Source organism: Camelus bactrianus, chromosome 14 (genome assembly GCF_048773025.1).
Source record: "Camelus bactrianus isolate YW-2024 breed Bactrian camel chromosome 14, ASM4877302v1, whole genome shotgun sequence".
Taxonomy (NCBI): Eukaryota; Metazoa; Chordata; class Mammalia; order Artiodactyla; family Camelidae; genus Camelus; species Camelus bactrianus.
Window position 1 is genome coordinate 61,286,927 of NC_133552.1, and position 15,118 is coordinate 61,302,044.

At 39.7% G+C, this 15,118-nt stretch overlaps 2 protein-coding genes across 3 annotated transcripts in view; one reads left to right on the forward strand and one right to left on the reverse strand.

Moving 5' to 3' along the window:
* The window catches only part of UBAC2 (UBA domain containing 2), a 146,726-nt gene that overhangs the window by 31,261 nt on the left and 100,347 nt on the right, over positions 1-15,118 (forward strand). The gene's annotated exons all lie outside the window — the stretch shown is intronic.
* GPR18 (G protein-coupled receptor 18) lies at positions 1,350-5,230 on the reverse strand. Its single transcript, XM_010959673.3, has 2 exons — positions 4,969-5,230; positions 1,350-2,514 (listed from the first exon to the last, which is right to left on the reverse strand). Exon 2 carries the CDS (start codon positions 2,478-2,480, stop codon positions 1,485-1,487), a length of 996 nt encoding a protein of 331 aa, XP_010957975.1. The 5' UTR covers positions 2,481-2,514; positions 4,969-5,230; the 3' UTR covers positions 1,350-1,484.

A 15,118-nucleotide genomic window follows, 5' to 3' on the forward strand; every position in this document is an offset into this window, starting at 1 on the left:
ACATCTCAGTACCATCTTAGCTCCTTTACCATATGTAGCTATGAGGATGTTTACATTCTGTAAGCTTGTTTGCTTTTTATTATTGAAAAATTGGTGGTTGATATGAAAGGAGTACTGAACGTGGTTTCTAATCCTGGTCCTTTAGCTGAGCAAGTCATATAACCTCTTTGAATGTCATTTTCTTTGTGTTTAAAACAAAAGGATTAATCTGGAGGATCATCTAAGGGATCTTCTAATACTAAAATGCTGTTTTATGATTGGGCTCCTTTGTGTTTATCTTTTCTTTTATCTTTTCTTTTTCTTTTTTTTTAAGAATATGAATTTGCCCATATTATAGAAATCTATTTATAGCCAATGGATTTATTTGATTCTTAGTCCTATTAGGAGATGATTATGTTAAGAGTAATACAGGTGATTTAGCAAAGAGGAAGTTATGGTTGACTCATTTGTGTACTTCCATAATGTTTAGAATAATATATTTATAGATTATAGTTTACTTCCTTTCCTTTTTAAATGGAGAAGTACTTGGTTTGTTACTTTTTAGGGGAAATTAAATGACAAGGCTAGAATAAGAATCCAAAGTCCCTGACTGGTGCTATTTATACTGTGACATATGGCCTGGGAGAAAATCAGACTCTTTTGTAATGTGATGTTTTGTTGCCTAAGAAGAACAAACTGATTAGTTATTTCTAATGGAGGAAGATATTTCACCATATAGTACAAACATCGTGTCATAGGAATGAACCTGGATATTGGGCAGAAATAGGATCTTGGGTTAGGTTTCCTCCAATGGTCTTAAGTAGAGTGTGGTGCACAGTAAGTCTGGTGCAGAGTAGGCTCTCAGTAAGTGTTTATTGAATGGTTGTAGTCATTTCCAGAGGAGAATGCAGAGTAGGGGAGAGCTGATGGCCATGAGCTTTACAGGCCCCCTCAGATGCTTGGTCCTGAGAATTTTGCTCTGGAGCAGGTAACAGTGATGAGTTGAACACAGTTGCTTGTGCAGGAATCCTGGGAGTTTGGTGTTTAGAACACAAAATACTGGGTTTAGACCACCAATTCTGAGTGTAAATTAAACCAAAGGGAACTGCATCTAGTTAGAAATAATTCAGTCAATTTATTTCAAACAGTAGCTTGATTATTTTGCCTGCTGGCTTGACTGACATCATGACTCACTTGCTCATAGAATTAAATCCCAAAAGTTAAGTCAGCTGTATTTAGATACGAAACACAGATTAGATGTTTTTCTCCCAATGACTGATGAAAATGTTTTATGCAAATTTTAAAAATAGTGAATTTATTAGAATACATCAGTATATTTAATTATGCTGCCACAATAATAAGGTCCCACAAAAGAGGAAAAATTTTTAAAGTTTATTTTTTTTTTTCAGGAGAGAAGGGACTTGATAATAGCATACAGAATACCTATTGACCCTAAGATTAGTAAAGTGAATTTAAAGAGGTTGAAGACAAAAACATTTAACAGTTCATAACATTTCACTGTTCACATTGCTTAGTGAGCGTAAGCTACCTGAGCGGAAGCTTTTTCTGCGCACGCTCCGAAGGTAATTGCGGTATAGCATGACGCTGATGACCCGAGCCTGAAATTGTTTCGAAACAATGTAGTAGAGAATCACATCCAGACAGGTGCTGAGGTTCATGAGGAAGGTGGTGAAGGCTGCCCAGGGGTTGTATCTGTTCTCGTCCCCTCCCAGCATCAGGGAAGCGAAGCAGATGTGGAAAGGTGTGAAGCAGACGAGCACCTGCACCATGAGCGTGATGATGATCCTTATAGACTTCTCTTTGACTTTGGGTTTCAGCTTAGATGTCTTACCGTGAAGGAGACTGTGAATAATGACCAAGTAGCACCCAATCATGATGAACAGAGGAATCAAGAAGAAAAATATCAGTCGTGTGAAGTTCAGCACGTTAACAGCTTTTAAGTGGATGATGTCAGAAATTTTGAGGCAGGTGGGGGGCGTGGAGGCTTTATCTGGGTCTTCATAGAGCAGCAGGAGTGGAATAGTGGTGGTCAGGGTCATTATCCAGACTCCCACACACGCTAGCACGGCCTTGAATGTGTTTTTAAGTTCCTTGGCGTATTTTGGCTGTACAATGGCCATGTATCTGTCGGCACTAATGAAAGCAAGAAGCCATAGAGCAATACTTGGGTAAAACACTGTGAGAGCCCCAAGGATCTGGCAGAAGTACTCTCCAAAGGGCCATTCACCTTTTGCATAATAAAACATTCGAAAAGGTAAGCTCATTATAAATATTAAGTCCAGTAACGCCACGTTCATCATGTAGATGGTCACAGTGGTTCTCTTCTTGGTGGTACAACTGAAAACCCATAAGGCAGTGACATTAACAAATAGTCCAATGACGAAGATACAACTGTAGAAGACAAGGGCTGCGATTTTGTATTCATCTGGATGTGAGTTGTTAGAAGGGCCAGGTTGAGCTTGATTGTGAGGGGTGGTCATCTTAGAGCTTGTTGGTGGGCATGACACTTAGAAACTGTAAAATAAGAATAGGAGGCATAAAACCTTTTGTTAAAAAATAAATGCTTAACATTCTCAGACTTGACTTGGCATGGCAGTGGATTATAATTTTGAGAGGACTTTATGTCGTGGAGTCAATATATGTGTCTCAGTATTTATTCAGAAGTACACTCCCTAGGTACTGTTACTAATACGTGCCAACCTGTTAAAATAGTCTGGCGTGTCATAGTGCACTGGCAGATGTATTCATTTTCTTCTCTCCCTCCCCACCTCCCTTCTTCCCCAAAGAATAACATTTTCTTTATGATTTTTTTCCCTCTAGTGTGAAATTGAGTAGCAGTCATTCCTATAGTAGATATCCTTTGATTGGGGCTAACTGGGGAAAGGCCATTCTGAATTTTGCATCGTACAAAGTAGTTTGCCACCTTTTATCATCTTCCTGCTGTTTTAATATTTGGTAACCTAGATTAGTAATGTCCAAGTAATGAATTTTTACTCATTAAATATAATTTTAATATATAAAATATGTATTAGAAAACTAATAAAGGAACCATATAACTGGTTGATTACTGAATATTCACAGTAATTCTCTTCTGAGAGCAAAAACTTTTTCTTTTTACTGCAAATCCCAACTGCCTAGTGAGTACATAATAGGTACTCATTAAGTAATATTTGGTGAATTGATGGATGAGTGAAGGAAGGAACCTTGGGCAAGGTGACCAACAGCATCTACTCTAATTTGTCAATGAGGGCTTGCTTAGTTGGCCATTAAACCTGTTTTTTTTTCAAGTGGCAAACATAGCATCATGGTCTCTCTAAATTATCATAGGTCTAGAAACTGTGGTGTCTTGTTCCGTGGTCTGCAGATCATGAACTTGACTCTTAGAACAATAGATGAGCTAGTTTTTAATGCACAGTTGGGAGTGCCTAATGCTGGGTCTTCTGGATGGTGTTTACCAGTGTCCTGGAAGTGGGTTTCCCTGCTGCAGTGATGCACAGAGAGCAACACCTTGAGAATAAGATATTGCTAGTATAGTGACTTTCATGCCCTCACGCTACACAGATACAGGAGCTGAAGTATTATTTGTCAAATTTAATTTAAAAAAGGAATATCAAAGAGAAGTAGTTATTAATGAAGTCACTCAATAACTTTTTGTGTTGCAGAAACTAATTTCTACCCCCCCCCAAAGTGTCCATTTCTAATGGAAAGGCATTTAGTTGTGATTGTAAAATCATTGACCACCCTCCCACCCCCGTGTGAAACTTCCATCACCCACGATGCAACGCCAACAACAGTGACTTTAAAAATAGACTCTACAAAGAGATGGAACCTTATGGCATCCCCTGTGAAATATGGAGGCGTAAGAAAAGTTTCCTTCAAAAATGTCACTTTGCAGAATGGGCTTTCTCTCATTTAGCCCTGCATCTCTCTTTAGTGAAAACTTGGGGGGAGATTAGCCATCTGGTTAGTGGCATCATGGACGGTTGGTAATTTAAAATTAATTTGAGCAATTGCTATGGATAAACACAAGATATGAGCTTGTTTTCCCTTCCCTCTTTTCCCTCCTACCTCTCTGACTCCAGCTAGTTTGCCAGATATTTAGGTTAAATATGATTTCGGAGTAGAACTCTATATATTTAAAAGCCTGTATTAATTAAACTTTCCAAGGATTGGTGTGACTAAGATATTAACTTCTACCAAATGAAAAAACTACATAGAAAATTAAATCTTTAGTATCATACAAAGAAAAATAATTTTAGAGGCTTGACTCTTATTTTTAACTTTCAGTGAATTTTTAAATAGTAGCAATTGTAAGATAAATGAAATTTTGTACCCTTTTTTCTCTTTTAATATTGTATCAGAACTCCCTCCACTCATCCTCATCCCTAAATTTTGTCACAGAAATTCCATACTTACAAACCATTTTTTAGTGAATCTTTTTCTCTTCATTGAGGTCAAGCTGTCTTCATGTCTTCAACACTTGTGTTCATCTGCTTAAGACTGAATAAAATATGCCTAATGTGTGTGTTTTAAAGGCAATATCAGTACAGGTTGCATTCTGGGCACCCAGATACATTTTTGGATAAATATTGAAAAGTGATTGGCTTTTAAGTCAGCATTTTGAATATTTGAGTCCATAATTAGCTATATATAGCCATTAAGTACATTCTGTGAAACAAACAATGTAATGAAACCAAGTGACGGAGACTCTCTAAAGATAACTTATATCATATCAACATTTTCTTTTAAGTTGAAAAATATTACATTTACTGTCAATGTAAAACAATATTGAAAGTTAATGAAAAATCGTATTAGTAATGCAGGAAAATGACAGCATACTCCATTTGAAAGTCCTTCACTAACATAGTTTCAGTACTGTATTATTAAAATAAAACAAAGATTTTGAGATTTAGTAAGTACAGCATTACTTGTGATAATCTGTGATGAAGTTAATTAAGTGCTACTTACCTCCTGTCCATTAAAAGGCTGTGTTAGAGAGGAACATTTTCCCATATACTCAGTTCTGTAAAAGATCTTTGAGTTGCTTGTATTAAAATAGCTCTTTCTAGAAATGGTATATTTAAGAAATACTGTATTTCTTGTGTTGTAGGCGCTTCTGTTGCTTTAAAAAGTTCTTTCAAGTATAATACTGTGTATAGGAGTTGGTAACTTGTTCAGCTGTAATTGCTGCTTTGTCTCTTTCAGGAAGTGCTCTCTGAAATAAGGTCTTTTCAACTTATGACTTTACCCTGGATGTGGTTTTTCTCTTTCACAAATGATTTGTTTATGAAGTCATGCTTAGCATAAGCTCGTTTGGAAATGATGGCGTATATTTAAGAGAATCATACAAAAGGGGGGAAATGTCTTCAATTTGTTTACTTTGATGCTTTAAGTCTGCATCATCTGTTGAAGGAGAATGAGAAATGATGTTGACTAGAATGGAATTCATAGTATAACTTCTTCATTTTCTAAGCTGTGTGACTTTGTCTAGTTGCTTAAGCACTCTGAGCCTCTGTTCCTCTTTAGTTTCCATAGAGTTAAAATAGAGATAATACCTATCTTGATATGATTGAAGACTCTAAACCAGAAAAATCCAGGTGCTAACCTGGAATTTAGTAACTCTCAAATAGAGTTAACTCTTTAGTTAAAATTATAGAATATCCACTTTTACTGCTAAAGCATTTCTAAACGGTTAAAATTTTGGGATCTTCAATTATTTGCTTCTGCTTTGCATATACATTAACCCACTTGCTCTATTTTTTAAGTCCCCAGTGCTTTGTATCCCTTTTCTGTCACATGGAAATCTAGAAATAATTCTTGCATAATTATCCCTACAAATTGCTGAGACAGGACTCTGGAAGTCTTTAGTGGAATGATTTACATATTAGGAGTATTTTAACCCAAGAAGGGAAATGAAAGCAGCAAAAGGGGAAGTGAGCAGCACCAATCATTGCCTGCCTAGTTACATTAAATTTTTTATCTTCTCTTTTCTTTAAAAAAAAAATCATAATTTCATTTGCTTGTCCTAAAATTCTAATTATCTTTATATTTGGTTATGCATGATTTGTCAGCTTTTAAAAAGTACATGAGCTTATTAACTGCTTGGTTTTTTAATTTAAGTTTGAGGGCACATGCTCTTTTTTTCTCCTCAGACAAAACCATAGTAAGTCTGTGACTTGTAAAAGTTTTTTAAGGCTTTTCCTTTGGTAATCAAGTACTTTTGATCGTGATAATGCCAGAATATTGGGTTTTAGAAGCGTTGGCAACACCCAGAGCAGCTATTTCCTATGCAGCCCAGAGAGGGCCAGTGACTTCCTGAAGAACCCAGCCAGCCAGGCCCAGTGTCTTCAGGTATGGAGTTGAGTGTCCTCGCCTTTGTGCCCCAGCTGCTGTAGTGACTTCCCGTTGTGAGGTGAAGACGTCAATGTATTCATCAGTCATGATCTGCTCCTTGCTGAATTGCACTGATCAGTTTTTTAACACATGGAGTTACGTTTCAGATGCAGGGTCAGAGGTTGATGTTTCTTCTGCAGAGCAAAACTCTTCTCTGCAGATCCAGTCTTTTCACTGCCTTAGTTTTGCATCACCTGTGACAAGTCTTCGACAATTGAGTATTGATTAGTGTTCCCCCTGCTGCTGAAATCAGCAGATAGGGTAATGACATACATCTCATTAAGACTCATAAAGGACTCAAGGAGCCCCTTGTCTGTACACAGGGAGATGCTTTTCTCTCAGAGAGGCACCCAAGGGCACCTAGGAAGTCCCCACAGGCGCAGCTTGAGGGCGGCTCCCCTTTGCCTTCCCCTCCATTTCCACCAGAGGGGACTTCCTCTGTTTGCTCCTGCTGGCCCTCCCCATGCTGTTCCACCAGCCTGGAACAGCCTTCCCACCGCGCCCCATCTCTTGGCTTGGCCAGCTGCTGTTTATCCCCTAAGTCTCAGTTTAAATGCTGCCTTTCCCGGAGGTTTTCTCTGACCTCTGAAGCTGTTGGTTCTCGCCCCTGCAAGGTGCCTCGGCACTGGGTACTTACCTGGGTGGTGGCATGTGTTTGTCTTATTGTTGTTTACTTGCCTTTTATCCTCTGCTAAATTGAGGTCCTTGAGTTCTCACAGGTGTTGTATATGTGTGTGTGTAACAGGCAGTATTGGTTGAATGTGTGATTGAAAGAGTAGGTGAAGAGATGGAGGGAGTCATGGACCAATTATTGAGCCCAGTGTCAGCTTCAGGGGCACTCTGACCTGCTTGAGGGGATAAGGCAGACAGGGAGGTAGGCAGCCCAGCAGTGACCCCCTCTCCTCCTCTCTGTGACCGTGCAGCACTTAGCATTGTTCTCTGTGTTCCAGGCTCGTCACAATAATTTTATGCTAGAAAAGAATTTCAGTGAAAAAAAAAGTTCCCCCAAGCCATTTGTCAGCAAGCAAGTAAACAGGGGATCAAGAATCAATCTTTTATGGTGTCTGGTTTGCTTCTTTAATGCTTGAACCTGATGAATTTTTTATTCAGATAGAAGAACTTATCTCATTCAGGGGCCATTCATACAGGTTTAATTTCCTCATTTATTTTGGAATATGAGTGAAAAGGTGAAAAGCAATTTTTCACCTTGTAGAAGAAGGATTTCACAGCATTCCCTTCACTTTGTGAAATAATCTGTTTTAGCTCCATTTTTGAATTCTGATTGTTGTTAAACACCTTAAGTGAGTTTTTCTTTTAGCACTCAAGCCCAGTTTTAGAGTGAATATAATTTAATTAAGCCAATTTTATAATTATTAGGAAGGCTGTAGTTAACAGACTTACAGAGTTAATCCCCATCATAGAACATTCTCCTATATCAGAGTCTGTGCCACAGATAAAATTACAGTTCTCATTCTTAACACATTTCTCTTTACCACAGGAAGCGTCGGTGGGGCTTATCCTAGTCCTCAGGGACCACTGTGTCATTGTGTGTTTCCCAGCATGGGTGGCCCTTAGCACACACGTGCCCACAGTGGTTGGTAGACCGCCTGTCCCCAGAAAGAAGAGGTGGGGAGGGACATGGGGAGAGCTCTGAACTTGGGTGAAAATCTTACCATTTGGCCCTAATGGTCTCCCACTTTGATGTTATGGAATTTTTGTCCCCTACCCCTTTCTTTTTCAAGCTTGCATCTGAAATTACTCCTCTTTTTTGGCTGGCTGGGGGCAGATATGTTGAATTAGTGGTTTCAGGGTAAAGAAGATTGAGAAACTATTTGTCTGAATCTATTTATAAATCCAACAACTTAGAGCTATAGTCTCACAGCCAAATTAGTATGAACCTCCCCTTTCCACTTCCTAAATTGTATTATAAATTTAGCATTTCCCAAATTCTCTTTCCTTGGCAATTTTTGTTGCAGTTTTATAATTTTTCAGACAATCAGACAATTACTTATAGCAAACAAGTTGAACCCAGCCAGCCAGGCCTAGTGTCTTCAGGTATGGAGTTCAGTGTCCTCGCCTTTGTGCCCCAGCTGCTGTAGTGACTTCCCGTTAAAATAGATCTAAATTGGCAATGAAAGTAGAGTTCCCTAAATATATTAAAGATTCTCTTACTTAGAAGATCTTAAGAGAAGGCTTCTACATGGCAGTGAAATCAGTCCTGGATCCACTGAAATCCTACAGGACCTCAGGCCAAGAGTTTGCAGGGTCTGCGTTTCCCTGACTGGCTGGAGGCCCATCAGGGTCCCCGGGACAGCGGATTGAGTAGAGCTCTCTGGTTGTTGTGAGGTACTTGGCTGCCTCTTACAGATTCTGGTCTCACAGTTAAAGGAGATAGTATATATAGAGATGAGTTTATAGGGGAAAATATCTAGTAATATGGTGAAGCAGCAGTTGAGAAGAAAAAGGTATTATGGAGAGTCAGTACTGGTTAAGAAATGAGAGGTGTGTTACTGAATTACTTAAACCCAAACTTGTATACTGGTGTATGTGATTGAGGATTTTGGTATACAGTCATCTGTATACTAAAAAGTAACTGCGTATCTATAAGGCTGAAGGTTGTTGGTTTGAAAAGAGTTACTTGGGGTTTTTTTTTAATATCTCTGCCATTACTCTTACCTATATTATCAGAGGTGAATAATCACCAGGCAGAGGTCTCAGTGCTTTATATGCATCATTGAATTTAATCTTCATGCCAACAGCAGTGTTTGTTGAGGACACAGTCATGGGGGGATGGTAAATCCAGCGATATTTACTCAAGACTCTCAGATTGTGAGATCGTTCTTTGCTCTTTCTGTATTATGGTATTGTGCTTTCTTTCAGTAAATTTTGTTGAAGTTGGTCTTACTTAATAGAGAATAATCAGAAGAGTAATTTGATCTGTTGCCAAAAAAGTCTCCTGAGTGAATAGACCATCTTTTCCTTTCCCCATCCTTCACTAATGAGTTGCTATTCCCAAGGAAAGGTTTTGTAGCTGGATTCTGTCGGCCTGCAAATTTAATTCAGAAGGAAGATCTCTGCCATTCAATGAGCCAAAGACTTTTAAGCACTCAAAAAATGGGTACATCCAAATGGTCAGTAAACATGTAAGTACACTCAACCTCATAAGTAATGAGGAAAATGAAAATTAAAACCATAATAAGACGTTATCACCCACTCACCAAAATGGCTGCAATGAAAAAGACTGACACCATGAAGTGCTGGCGAGGGTGTAGAGCAACAGGAACTTTTCATGTGTGTTGCTGGTAGGAGTTTAAATTTGGAAAACAGTTGGATATTAAGTATGAAAATGAAGATATTACACCCTCTGCCTCAGATCCCACTCCTAGGCAGAAATGTGTGTTCCTGTGCACCAGGAGACATAGATCAGAATGATCATAGTAGCATTATTCCTGATCTCTCCAAATTAGGAACAACCCAGACGTTCAGTAGCTGCAGAATGGATAAATCAGTTGTGTAGACAAACAAATGCATTTCACCATCAAAATGAATCATGTAATAGGCACATGTAACAACATCGGCAAATCTCATGTGTCTGGTTTAGTGAAAAAAGCCAGATGTGAAGGAATTCATATTATACCATTCCATTTGTATGAATTTCAGAAAAGCAGACCAAACTGAAATAAAATGTATAGGGATTCATATGTAGGTGATAAAACCTTTTGGTAGGTTGCGGGAGCATGTAATACGTGGTGAGGAGGACACATGGGAGAGCTTCCAGGATGCTGGCAAGTTCTGTTTATTGACCCAAGTGCTAATCACTGGAGTGTTTATTCTGTGAAAATTTATTAAGCTGTCTGTTTTTGTTTTATCCTTGTATCTGTAAGGGTCTCAGTAGAAAACAGATAGCTCGCTTAAATTAGAATAATTCAAGGAGGGCTTATTTATTAAGGTCTAATGACAAAAGAAAGGGACCTAATGACAAAAGGGGGACCTTTGGGCAGGACTGTTGCCTTGTTGTGCTCACCACCCTTATGCCCAGAGAGATCAGGGAAGGGAGAGGTTGCTGGATCTGGAGGGCCCCCCGCCCTGCAGAGTTAAACTGCGGGGGGAGCAGTGGTGACTTTCTGTTGAGGGACGGTAAGCCTGCAGTAAGCTTGCAGGAAGGAACCAGAGGAATAAGGACCCCTGGCCTCAGGGTCCTCTGGGGCTCCCATTGGCAGAACTCAGCAGAAGTGCGGGCCCTTGAGCCTTTGAATGGAATCTTTACCCTCAGCCTCTGAAACAGAGCAGGGTGGGGAAGGGAGAGAAGCAAGTGGACTTTCCAGCTCGCTACACTTTTCTGAGAGTGTTACATTGCATATCAAAAAGCCTGGGCGTTGAATTGGCAGGAACTGAATTTGGGTATCTGATTCTTTTAAGCTGTTTCCATGAGTAATTTTTTAAAAACACCTTGAGTCTCAAGTCTTATTTCTGAATCATCTCATTCATAAGCTTGTGTAAAGTGCATGTTCTAGACCTCAAGTCCTAGTTCTCATTGTCTTGCCTGAAATGTCCTCTTTTTTACTTTGTGGCGTATGTACGTTTTTCCTGGACTGTTAACCAGATTCAGGCACCACTCAAAAATCAATATGAAGGAGCAGTTGTTGGTAGAAATAAAGTTTCTTTTAATCAGAATGCCAGCAACCTGGGGAGAAAGTGGACTCACATTCTCCCAAACCAACTCCGATGTTTCTGCTTGGCCATGAAATTTTCAGATGGGAAAGGGGAAGTAATCTCATTTCATCACTGAGATTGGGGCTTGTTGACTCCTTGTGATCTTTCTTTAGATGCTGTCTTGTTCACACAGTCTGTCTGCGAGATTTCTTAAGGGGACGCTAGGGAAGAGCTCTTGTTATCTGCTAGTTACTTATTCTTCATTTCAACCTCTTTGATCTATGAAGAGTACCAACAGGTTAGACGAGGTGTTGTGCGATCAAAAGATTTGCAAGGCGTGCCAGGGCCTGGACCGGGAAGGGGGTGGGTGTTGCCTGATTTAAAAGTTAGTTACCATGTAGCTTTGCTAAATTGTCAAGAAAAGGGGTTTCCTGCTGAGGGCAGTTTTCTGCAAAGAGCTCCTTTACAGACTGGGAATGGGTAGCAGTTCCGGAGCTCTGTCTATGCTACTAATTAATCAGCTGAGTTATTATTAGAAGAGAGTTAGTTCATTTCTCTGATCATCACTCTTGGCAACTAGAAGAGGGGAAGGGTTGAAAGAGGCTTTCTCAGAGACTCCCCCCCCCCATCCTGGCATTGTGCACTTCTAAGGAACTCCTATTGCAGTGAGTATTTTTTATCTTTGTCTCCCTCTGAATTTGTGTGGGACTGGAGGTGAGAGACGTGGGATAAACGTGGTGTCTGTGCCCTCACATCTTCTGCATGGAAACCTTAACATGTCCAGGACTCATTTAGTTAAACCTCATTCCAGGGAGCCATGAGTGTGTGTGTTGGTACTTAGGGTCACACAGAATCCGGAGGGGGTCCCATTAACTCCTAGCCTTTGCCTTCATTTCATAGCCTATGATATGTGTATTAAATCTTATTTTAAATTTTAGTCAACTTATTCTTCTTAGCGTATTTGATTTTATTTATTCTTTAGACATTTATCCATTTCCAGTAGATTGTTAGATTGTTCCAGCTAATTTGCCTATGTACTTTTAGCCTTTTTCCTTTAACCTTCCTTTTGTATACAGCAGGCAGACAGTGTAGCCGTGAGAACGGACCAGGTCCAGGCAGCCCAGGCCCTAAGCCCGAGAGGGCACTCTTAGTCACTTGCTCTCCTACCCTCTCTCGGGAGAGCTGTCCTTCCTGGTGGCAGAGAACCTTCTGGAGACATTATAATCAGCCTGCAGAGGAAGACATAAAAATTGTGCGGGCTTTTTGTTTCCTTGGTAATGAACCTGTACTGCTCTCGGTTACTCAGAATTGCTCTTTACCAGAACTCTCCCTCTTATGCTTAAAATCGGTCTGGCACGAGGGGCAAATCAGTTGAGTTTTTGAAACCATGTCATCTTCTTATTGTTAATTCTTTTCGTATGGATGTTCCTTAGGAGAAGTTTATGATTCATACAGTCAGTTCATACAGCCCCTTGCCACCAGCAAGCCACGCTGTCTGAATAGAACCTGAACAGAAAAGGGAAGGAAGTGGGTGCGTCGTACTCCACCCACCCCAAGGCCCTGCAGCGCTGCTCGCCTGCCAGTGTGTGTGTTTGGACCGAAGGACACAGACCCTCCGGCTGCTTCAGCCTGCCTCTAGCATAGGATTTATTCTTCTAGCATTAACATAATTCTGTACTTGGGATCAATAAGTAGTCCTCGATTTTTAGAGCTGGGAGGTAGCGTTACGCTGGGAGTTATGGCCGTGTTGTTATTCATCCCTGACTGCTCTCATCTGTCAGATTTATTCACATTGTGTGACTGTCTTGTTAACATCAACCTGGCACGTATGTCCTCACAAATCCCAGAGCACCTAGCAGAGTGCTTCACATGCAGTAGGCCCTCAACAAACAGGCTTTTTGATTTGACTAGTGTTTGTGTCTCTTTTTCTGTAAGAAAACTATACCATGTCCCCACAACACTAGTGTCTAATGTTTCTAAACAGATATGATCACAAAGACATAGCAAGGAAAAGAATGAGACAAAAAAGAAAGAGGTTAGGATTGGTCGAGCAGAGGCCCTTGGGTATATGTGTGTGGGCAGGATAAACATTTGTTGTATCAGAGAAGTTAACACAGTTTATTGTAGGAGAACTCACACAGTTGCTCGAGTATCTTTTCTACTTATCCCAGACTGATTGTCATTCAGGGCTGCTGTGACATGAACACTGTGCTTTTACTGCCACCCACAGATGACTTGGTGGTCACAGAGCTCATCTTTACTTGATTTGAAGTCTTGTTTTTTTTTTTTTTTTTTTTTTTTTGTCCTCTCTCCTTATTTTTATTGAAGTACAGTCAATTACAGTGTGTCAGTCTCTGGTGTACAGCACAGTGTCCCAGTCTTGCATATACACACATATATTCGTGTTCATATTTTTTCCCATTAATGATTGTTATAAGATATTGAGCATAGTTCCCTGTGCTATACAAAATAAACTTTTTAAAAATCTATTTTTATATATAGTGGCTAACATTTGTAAATATCAAACTCCCAAATTTCTCCCCTCTCACCCCCTTTCCCCAGTAACCATAAGACTGTTTACTATATCTGAGAGTCTGTTTCTGTTTTGTAAATGAGTTTATAGTGTCCTTTTTTTTAGATTCTACATACGAGTGATATCATATGGTATTTTTCTTTCTCTTTCTGGCTTACTTCCCTTAGAATGATGATCTTTAGATCCATCCATGTTGCTGCAATGGCATTATTTTATTCTTTTTTATGGCAGAGTAGTATGAAGTCGTGTTGAGATTGAAATAAAATATTTAAAAAGCTATTAATTGGCTGAAGATAATACAAATATTTCAACGTTAATTTCTAAATATTTCTATATTATGTGGACGTGTCCTCATTCCTGTAAAACATTTTGGGTTATAGACCATTTCTGCCTTCTCTGGAAGCATCCTATCGTTTTTAGGAACCTGTCTTCCTCTGTGGGACCATGTATTCCCGGGCCTTGAGAAGACTCCATTTTAAATGTTATTTGTGCCTGATAATCTACTAAGAGTTAAACATGACAGTGGCCTTGGGACAAACTTGATATATCTTAAAACATTTTTTCCTAATTGTGGTAAAATGTACACAACATAAAATTTACTCTCTTAACCATTTTTAAGTTTGTATGGTCCAGTAGTGTTAAGTAAATTCACACTGTTGTGCAAGCCATCTCCAGAGCTTCTTTCTTCTTCCCAGATTGGAACGCCATACTCATTAAAATAACCCCCGTCCCTCCCTCCCTCCAGCCCCTGGCAACCACCATTCTACTTTCGGTCTTTATGAACTTGCCTACTCAATATACCTCATGTAAGTAGAATCATACAATATTTGTCCTTTGTGCCTGGCTTATTTCACTTAGTATAATGTCTTCAAGATTCTTCCATGTTGTGTCAGAATGTCCTTCCTAAGGTTGAATAATACATTCAGTGGTATGGATACGCCACATTTTATTTATCCATTCATCTGCTGATGAACACTTGGGTGGTTTCTACCTTTTGGCTGTTGTGACTAATGCTGTTGTGAACATGGGCATACAGATATCTTTTTGAGTCCTGCTTTCAGTTTTTTGGGTATGTATCTAGAAGAGGAATTGCTGGATCATGTAGTAAGTCTATTTTTAATTTTCTAAGGAACCACCATAAGGAACCACTGTTTACCTTTCTACAGTGTTCTTGTTCCCTGCTTGTCCTGATTAGTATGTATCAGTGATTGCTTTGAAAATATAGCATGTTTGCTCATCAAATTTGCAAGTTACTAAAGCTTAGGAAAATATTTTAGTAACAGTGGAGCAAAGAAATCCCCGAACACAGTGGCTCAGAGAACACAGTTGTCTCTTTCCCTTTTGTGACGTCCCTGGTGGGCCGGTGGGATCTGTTCTAGGAAATCATCAGGGGGCTGAGCTGGTGGGGCAGCTCTGTCATCCTCACCACACGCCCCTCAGAGTTTCCCTTTCCAGCCGGCAGGGAGGAATCAGAAGGGAAGTCCAGGGTAAGGAACTGCTTCTTCACCAGGTGCTTTGGGAGTTGTGTCACTCCTGCTC